At 32.3% G+C, this 9623-nt stretch overlaps 1 protein-coding gene across 1 annotated transcript; it reads right to left on the bottom strand.

Moving 5' to 3' along the window:
- Positions 1–1766: 1766 nt before the first annotated feature.
- Positions 1767–5671, bottom strand: HELRODRAFT_110309 (hypothetical protein). The gene is made up of 10 exons (XM_009015606.1): positions 5590–5671; positions 5150–5482; positions 4769–5023; positions 4524–4640; positions 4077–4220; positions 3777–3845; positions 3478–3579; positions 3035–3151; positions 2686–2784; positions 1767–2363 (listed from the first exon to the last, which is right to left on the bottom strand). Exons 2-10 carry the CDS (start codon positions 5448–5450, stop codon positions 2098–2100), a joined length of 1470 nt encoding a protein of 489 aa, XP_009013854.1. The 5' UTR covers positions 5451–5482; positions 5590–5671; the 3' UTR covers positions 1767–2097.
- Between the last annotated feature and the right edge of the window lie 3952 nt (positions 5672–9623).

Raw genomic sequence — 9623 nt, 5'->3', positions numbered from 1 at the left:
CTTTTCCCGATTCTTTAAATTTTTCCACCTCTCTCTCTCTCTCTCTCTATTTCTCTCTCTTTCTCTCTCTTTCTCTCTCTTTCTCTCTCTCTCTCTCTCTTTTAATATCACGATACATTTTGTGATGCTATGAAAGACGTTAAGAAAAATTAGCACATACTCAACATTAATGTTAATATTTGTAACATTTATGTACTTTTTCATCATGTATATATATATATATATATATATATATATATATATATATATATATATATATATATATATATACATATATATACTTGTTAAGATAACAATTATATTATTAAAATATTACTTTAAAGAAATTATATCCCCCCGCTAATAATAATAATATTATTATTATTGTTATTATTATTCACCTTAATTATTTAGTATCTTTTTTTAATGAAAATGAATTTTGCATACAGAGAGCGTTTGTTCTATAAATAAACGCCATATAAATGTTTTTTATTGCTATGTTTAATCTTAATTATTTATGATTTTCTTTTCATTGTTTTATAAATTATTCTAATGTTAATAATTTATTTAATTACGACGACGTGATTGTTTCCGATGCTAATTAATTAATTAATTTATTTATTAATTGGTTAATTGATTAATAAATTAATTGTTTAATTAATTACTTTTAATGAATTTTCATATTAATAATAAAATTTCAAAAACCTTTTTTCATAAACAATCAAAAAAATGTTAACAACGTTATCATCAAATATAAATAGGGTATATACAAATATATAATATCAAAATACCAAATACAATACGTATGTATACAATGTGTGTATACATATTGTACATTGTATACAAAATACGACATGTATATACATACTGCATATTGTATACAATATGTTTGTAAATGTATGTGTGTATATATACAAAGTGTACTTATGTGTGTTTGTGTGTCGTGAGTGCTTTGTATATACAATTAGTGTAAAAATGTTTATTTAAATACAACAAATGTTCATTTAAATACAAAATTTTTTTATTTAAATACAAAAGAACATAAATATGTACTTTGTTTAATAGGGGAAATGTTAGGCTCATCCTAAATTTGTTAATAGATGATGAAGACATTTAAAAGTATCACGTTAATGAAGCGCTGTATAAATATATCATGATTAAATGGTATCAAAAATTTAACTAAAACACTGACTCATAGGGCGTATAGTTATAAAACACTAACGTTTTTCCATATATTAAACAACCGACTTTAAACAAAACACAAAAGGTGCAACCAGAAATACAAAGATGTACAGACAGATGTAGTACAAAAATGATACAAAGTGCGGAAATACAAAATTGATACAAAGACCGTACAAAATTGATACAAAATGCGGAAATACAAAATTGATACAAAGACCATACAAAAATGATACAAAATGCGGAAATACAAAATAGATACAAAGACCATACACAAATGATACGAATCAAGACACAAAAAGTACACAAAAATTAACACAATACAAACTTGATACAACAACTATATAACTTTTAAAATATATAAACAAACATATTAAACAACGTTAAACAGCTTAAACAACAAACTACCCACGCAAAAGATCTGATAATCTCATCAATTAAACGAATGAATGAACGAACGAACGAATGAATGAACAAACGAATGATTGATTGATTGACTGTATACCATGAAACAAAATCGAAATAACAAAACAACAACACATACACACACACACAGGCATACATACATACATTTATACATACATACAAACATACATACAAATAAACATACATACATACATACATACATGCACATTCATGCAAACTACAACAACCACGCATTCTCAAAAACATTAATTCACGAAATAACCTACAAATCAAATACACAAAAAGATGACTTCTACTAAAGCCAAAAAACCAGAAAACATCCATTCATTCACGAACACCGAAAGCCCGACACAACCAAAGACACATTAACATTTACACACACATACTCACGCATACAACACAAAACATACACACCCAGAAAATCCACATGACAAACGGTACACAACAGAAACAACACTCCCACCAAAATCACGACACACTCACATAGACACCAAACAGTGCACACACGACTCTTCACAGCCTCGAGACAGATCGTATGGACTCTAACTCCTCTCTCATACCGTCAACAATCCGGGCGACGCGTGTGAAGTTAGACTCGTTGTTACTCTTATGTACGAATATCCAAGCGACGACTACAATAATCGCCAGGTAGCTAATGAGAACGGCCACCACCACAAGAAACGTATTTTCCGAAGTTACCTGAGCCACCGTTTTGCTATCTATGTCTCGTTTGTTTTTTCCGCAGCCACTCGTTATCGGTGGCGGTAGTGGGTGGATGTCTGATGGTGATTGGTTGGTTGGGTGGGTGAGTGTCTGATTGGTTGGGTGAATGAATGTTTGATTGGTGATTGGTTGGCCGGTTTGGTTGATTGGTTTGTTGGTTAGATTATTGGTTTCTTGGTTGGCTGATGGCTGGTTGGGTGATAATTAGCAGATTGACTGTTGGCTTGATTGTAATTAATTTGTTGGTGGATTGTTGGTTCATCCATCATTCTAAACAAGCATGCATGATGCATCCATTTATGCACCAATCTATCCATTCATCAGTTAATTCATTTTTTATTTTCAATTATTGTGATTTTACACAATAAAAAAAAGAACCTCGAATGGTACTCTCCCAGCAGATGTATGAGCCCATGGTGTTGACGCATTTAGAGGCGCAGGAACACTTGTGAAGACCGCCAGCGCATTCGTCCACGTCTGCTCCAGTGTTATACGATAGTTGTTGTTATAATAATAATTGTTGTTGTTGTTGTTGTTGAGTGAATGAATGAAAAAATGAATGAATGGATAGATGAATGGTTAAAAAGATGTATGAATGGATAGGTCATCGTCTTGTGGTCTTGTAAAACAAATGAATGAATGAAAGAATGAATAAATGTACGAACGAACGAATAAAAAAATGAATGAGTGAATGAATGAAGGAGCAAACAATTAAAAGAATGACAACCTCCACACGATCTTGAATCGGGAAGCAGTTCAAACCCATGCCTACAGGTGCATTGGACGCGATCATTCGCATCCATTGTGCATCCATGGTCGCAGAAACCATTGTCAATTCTACAATCTACATTTCAAAAATTATATATCAAAATATATTTTATAAATATTATTATATATTAAAATAATTATATATTAGAATATAGTGTGTAGATATTATTATGGCGATAATATGGAGTAAAACATAAAGTTTATTAATTTTAAAAATTAATTCCCATTTAGTTTATCGTAACATTTTTCTAAAGTAATTTTGAAGTGAAATTTTGTCAAGAGAGATTTTAAGCTGTTCATTCATTCATTCGTTCTCGTTCGTTCATTCATTCATTCATTCATTCATTCATTAATTTATTCATTCATTCATTCAATCTATCATTCATTCATTCGTCCGGATACTTGGAACAATGGGGAGGCAGTAGGGATAGGGATCGCCGAGGTGAGTGACGCATAGCTCTCCCTTCCTACACGGACAGTTTGCAATTACGATCAAGTTTGAATCTGGAATTTTGAGAATCTAATTATTTTTAATTATATGAGTAATTTTTAAAATAAAATCAAAATTTTCTCTCAAAAACATAATTGTATCTTAATTATTATTTCATAGAAACAAATAAAAAAGAAGTAAATAAAAACCAAATAAAACATAAACTAAAAAAAAATAAAATAAAACTTTCAATGAAATAATTTTTCCGAACCATTTCCGCTAAATCCGCGAGGTCCTTGTAAACCAGGAGCTCCCGCTGGTCCCACTGGTCCGGTGAAACCTTCAGGTATTGATTAAAATATTTAAAAAAATAATAAAAACAGTATTAATAATAAAATAATTAAAATTAATAATTATTACTGTTTATTATTATTAATAATATAATGTAATAATAATAATATAATTGAAAATAATAATTATTACTGTTTATTATTATTATTATTATTGTTAGTATTCGACAAGGATAAGAACCAAAATAATAAGATTTCTAAAGACCCAACAGCTCACGTACCGGTGTAGCCTACTTGTCCGTCTCTTCCAGGTTCTCCGGGCGTCCCATCTCTTCCCCTCACTCCAGTCCATCCTGTATCTCCTTTCAACCCCGTTGGGCCGGGATTTCCACGAGGTCCTGTGAGACCTGTGTCACCTTGTAAACCTGAGTTTTGAAAATTTTTTGAAAGTTCAGTTTTTGATATTCAGGTGACGGTGCTGTTCAGCGAGGACTGTAGATGGCCATCCTTGGAGGTTTGATTTTTTGTGTTAAATAATGATCGAATGATTTCTATATGAAATCACATTGGCTGGTTTGTTCAATCAAATAAACGAAGTTGACGAGACTTGAAGGAAAGCTAGTGAATGAATTAGATTGATGTCTGCCTAGGTTGTAAAAATTATTATATGTAAATTTTACGAGTGAACATAATAAACATTGACATAGACGACGAAACATTATTTTGACCTGGTTGGCCTGCTTCTCCTGGCTGTCCCTGTTCGCCATCCCTTCCATCCAATCCGTTTAATCCATCCATTCCTCTTGATCCTGGCGGTCCTATTGGTCCCACTACTCCTGTTGCACCTATTGAAATGGATCATATTGATTAAAAATATTTTTGAAAAAGGATGAATTAACAGTGACAAACAAATATTTAATTAACACTTTGAAACGCATTTCGTAAAGTGAACCTTTCATTATTATTTGGAAACGTAAGGACTCACCGGTTTTTCCAGGCAAACCAGCCGGTCCCGTATTTCCTGTAAACCCTGTTTTGCCAGCAAATCCGGTAGCTCCTCGCGGTCCAGTATTGCCGGTATTTCCAATATCACCTGTGTATCCGGTTGCCCCGGTGATACCTTTAAATCCTGGGTCACCCTTGGGTCCTTGGACGCCCGGACGACCTGCAACACCTGTCGAACCGGTGTGACCTGTGAACCCATGCAATCCAGGTGAACCAGAGTCTCCTTTTTCACCTCTGTCACCCTTGTCTCCTGGAAAATATATAAAACAATCAATTTATTTGTGATGGGAATTGCATCATATTTTCAAACATATTAAAAGTTTTGATAGAAATAATTAAATTTTATAACCTTGAAATCCCTGGGGTCCAGGGTCTCCAGTTTCTCCCTTCTCGCCATCGCGTCCCGGTTCCCCCTGAAGCCCATCTAACCCATCTTTGCCCGGCAGACCAATTTCTCCAGTTGCACCTGTTACTCCGGGTTTTCCATCCCTGCCCGTATCTCCTCTCAATCCTTTGTCACCTTTCGATCCTGGAGGTCCAGGTAGGCCGGTCGATCCCGTGTTTCCTTGAGGTCCTATACTACCCGGCTCACCTTGTCGACCGGAAATTCCTGTGTATCCTGTGTACCCTCTTTCACCTGGGGGTCCCATTTCGCCAATACTTCCCGTATTTCCAGGTATTCCTGTTGAAAAAGTTGCGAACAAAAATTTCAGATTTAATTCTTAATAAAACTCGATATCAAATATTGAATATTTAAACATGTACTAGGAAATTTTTATTTTCAGCTACCTTGATCCCCTTGTGGTCCGGGTTCTCCCCTCTCACCCTGAGGTCCTGTTGGGCCTGTATCACCCTTAACTCCAGTTAAACCTTAGTAAAAATTTATTTGTTTTTAATAAATGTTAATCAAGTTTTATCTGACTAATACAGAAAGATAATTTTGATAATTAAAATTATAACATTCTATTTCTTTAACAAATCAATGACAACAACAATTTTAACAACAACAATTTCAACAACACCACCAACGACATCAACAGCACCAACAAGACCGGCAACGACATCAACAAACCATCTTCTCCATCTTTTCCTGGCACTCCAGTTTTTCCCGGTGGTCCTCTGTAATGATGTATAACATCGCCGTGAGGATTCTCTTTTATGATAGGGAAATTGAAATATAATTAAAAAAATATTTAACATTTTAAAAACTAATTTCATTGAATATGACAATTTTAATAACTTCTATTACTAAAGACTTATTTAGTATGAGTCACAACAGCTTTAGCAATTTGTAAAAAATGCATGAAACTTACCGCGGGTAAAATTGCAGATGACTCCACAAAGACTCGGATTGGCGACTGAAATGTTGAGGTTGATGATATTAAAATTTGATTTTCTACTAGCAACGATTACTCAAAATTTATTTTAATAATCTTTAATATTCAACAACTCAAATCAAGAGCACAAATGGCGAGAGGTTCAATAAAGAGAAACTTTCAAAATATTCGACCAACTTGAATCGCAGTACTCGTGGATGAGCTCGCTGAGAGGTTGAGCGAAAGATTTCAAACAAGATGTGACGGTCAGGTTGGTTGACTGGGTAGCAATTTGTAGGAACTGTTCCTCCAACGCCACGTTGTTCATTGCAACTGGAATGATCTTCTCTACTTGGGTGTCCTCGCGAAATCGCGTAAACGAGTACCTAAGATCGATAATACTTTCGGCGAATTTCATGTGAGCTAGAACGATTAAAATCTGGCTCCTGTTTGACTTGAGATTGTTCTTCACGAAGTTGAATTGTTGTTCAACCATGTCCAAGGCGTCAGTTACTCGAGGACTGACCGTGTCACCGCCGAATGACATGTGGGTGATCTGATGTTGAGGTGGTTGTTTTCTGTTTTGACCATTTTGTATCAACAGTACGAAGTTTTCAAGCATGCTAAATGCTCATTAAATTGTTAAAATTTTTAATTCTAATTTTTTAAACTTTTAAAAAGTCTATTGAAAATTATTAAATGTTCGTTACCTATATAAAACAAATTCAATATTGAAATTTCAAGAACCCACATACCTCGTTAACCTCCATGGAGTGTTGGAAGCCGTAATACAACTGGACGCTATCGCCGTACGTGATGATGGAAACTTTGTTTGCACCATTCTCGCCGTTGGGCACGGTGTCCAGAAAGTCTTTTACGAAGACCTTGACTGACCTTTCATGACTGCTGTCCAAAGGGCCTGATGTATCGATGAGCAGTACAAAGTCGTACGCCGTGTTGCACGATTCGTACACAATCTTCTCAGCCTTCCTTGCCTCTTCACCTACTCAGATAAATATTAATACTTATTAATTGCGAATTTTTCATTTTTTTATGGTTCTCGCTTTAGTATATCTCCGTTGCAAAGAGAACGAACGCAAGTAATTGTAAACCTACGCAGACTCAATCATTATACTATCCTACCGTCCATAATTTATAAATCAATATTTAATCAACTTTTGAGTATTCCAGAGAGGTTTTTAAATAGAAATTAATTTTTATGTTAAACTTTTATTGAATTCGATCATAAAATCAACAAAAAACTTCTAATTTAAACATACTCTGAATCAATAACAAAAGTATGGAAATTTTGAATGAAACCAACGTAAATTTTTGCCCTGGACCGCAAGGAAAATGTTGAAAACGAGGAAAACATGAAGAAAAGTGGAAATCATTCTACTTGACGATGAAGTTCCTCCCATGTGTGCGTGTGCGTGTGTGTGTTTGTGCTGGTTCCGACAGAATATGACTCCGAGTAAAAATATCTCGACTGTAATCGGAAGAATTAGACAAAATATGGTTAGTTATAGGCATAAATTTTATTTTACAGGTATAATATGAACGTATTTAGCAATAAAAAACATAATTTTTTAGTATTTGATTCACTTTTTAACTAATATTCTAAATTATTTTTGCCAAAAAAAATCCAAAAAACATACTTGCTTTCAGTTTTATATTCGCTTCAGTATTTTTGTTACCTTAAAATTTCTTTCAAAAAATTAATTCTGCCTAGAAATTGCAGAAAAAGACTATACAATACATTACGAAAACAATTTAGTCAATTAATAAATAATATTTCGTTTAATTATAAATTTCATAATAAAATAAATGTGGCGTCAACTTTTCTTTCATGTTACGACTGTTTGTTTTACAGTTACAAGTAGCTTAAGTTTATAGATAATGACCAAAAACTGCGTTATTTAGTTGAGTTTGTATGTACGTCTGTACATTTGTATGTTTGTTCGTTTTTATATTTGTATGTATGTTATTATATGTATGTTTGTATGTGTTCATACAATTAAATAAGGTGTGTCGATATTGTTTTTTTTATTTTTCCTAGAAGTTTTTTTTTATAACAAGAGTGAGTGGCAACATTAAAAACTTGTTTTTTTTCATTCTTATGATTCATTTTATTCATAATAATATTATAAATGTTTTTATTGTTGATATTAATAATATTATTACTATTTGTTTGTATGTTTTGTATAGTTTTGGTTTTTTGTTTTTTAAATTTTTTGCAAAGAAAGATATGCGAGTCATTCATTTCTATTCTTTCCCCCCCGAGAACGCTTAATCCATTTTACATATTAAGATTTTTGCAAAAAAAACAAACACAAACTTACAAACAAACATACAACAAATATACATACATACATACATACATACATACATACATACATACATACATACATACATACATACATACATACATACATACATACATACATACATACATACATACATACATACATACATACATACATACATACATACATACATACATACATACATACATACATACATACATACATACATACATACATACATACATACATACATACATACATACATACATACATACATACATACATACATACATACATACATACATACATACATACATACATACATACATACATACATACATACATACATACATACATACATACATACATACATACATACATACATACATACATACATACATACATACATACATACATACATACATACATACATACAAAGGTTAAAAAAATAATACATACATACAAAAGTTAAAAAATACATACAAACATACGCACTAATATACAAACAAACATACACACATTGTACCATACAATTCACCTTTTAACATATATAACATCCAATGTATATACAAATACATAAACGTATACATATTTATATATACACAAACATGTATATATATACACATTTATATACACAAACATGGGTATGTTTATATATATATATATATATATACATATATATATATATATATATATTCATCATTGTACAGAAGGTATACATGACATATTTGTATAGGTATGTACATTAAGTTGTATGAAAATATTATTGCTTACGTATGTCCATTCTTGTATAGATGTGTGCGTGTGTGTGCGTGTATGTGTGTATGAGAGTCCGTGCGAGTGTGTGTGCGTGTGCTGGAAGATGGAAAAGATGCTTGGCTGGCAGACAATTCCATCTCTTCCTTGCTTCATTTCATGTCAGTTTGTCGTTGTATTGTGTATGATGTTGTTGATGTCGTTGGTGTTAGTGTGGATTTCGTTGATGATATGATGTTAACGTTGTTGTTGTAATGTTATTGTTGCAATGTCGTTGTTCTTTAATGTTACTTGTATTGACGTTGCTATTTCTATTGGCATTTTTCAAAACTTAATGACATTTTGAGTTTTTTATTTTTAAATATTGGTGGGTTATTAATAATATAACTATAATTAATTAATTATAAACTATAATTAATTAATTATAAATTAGTTGTTTAATAAA

The sequence above is a fragment of the Helobdella robusta genome (genome assembly GCF_000326865.2).
Source record: "Helobdella robusta unplaced genomic scaffold HELROscaffold_16, whole genome shotgun sequence".
Taxonomy (NCBI): Eukaryota; Metazoa; Annelida; class Clitellata; order Rhynchobdellida; family Glossiphoniidae; genus Helobdella; species Helobdella robusta.
Note: the sequence above shows the minus strand (reverse complement) of the source record. Positions and strands in the feature narration are given on the sequence as shown.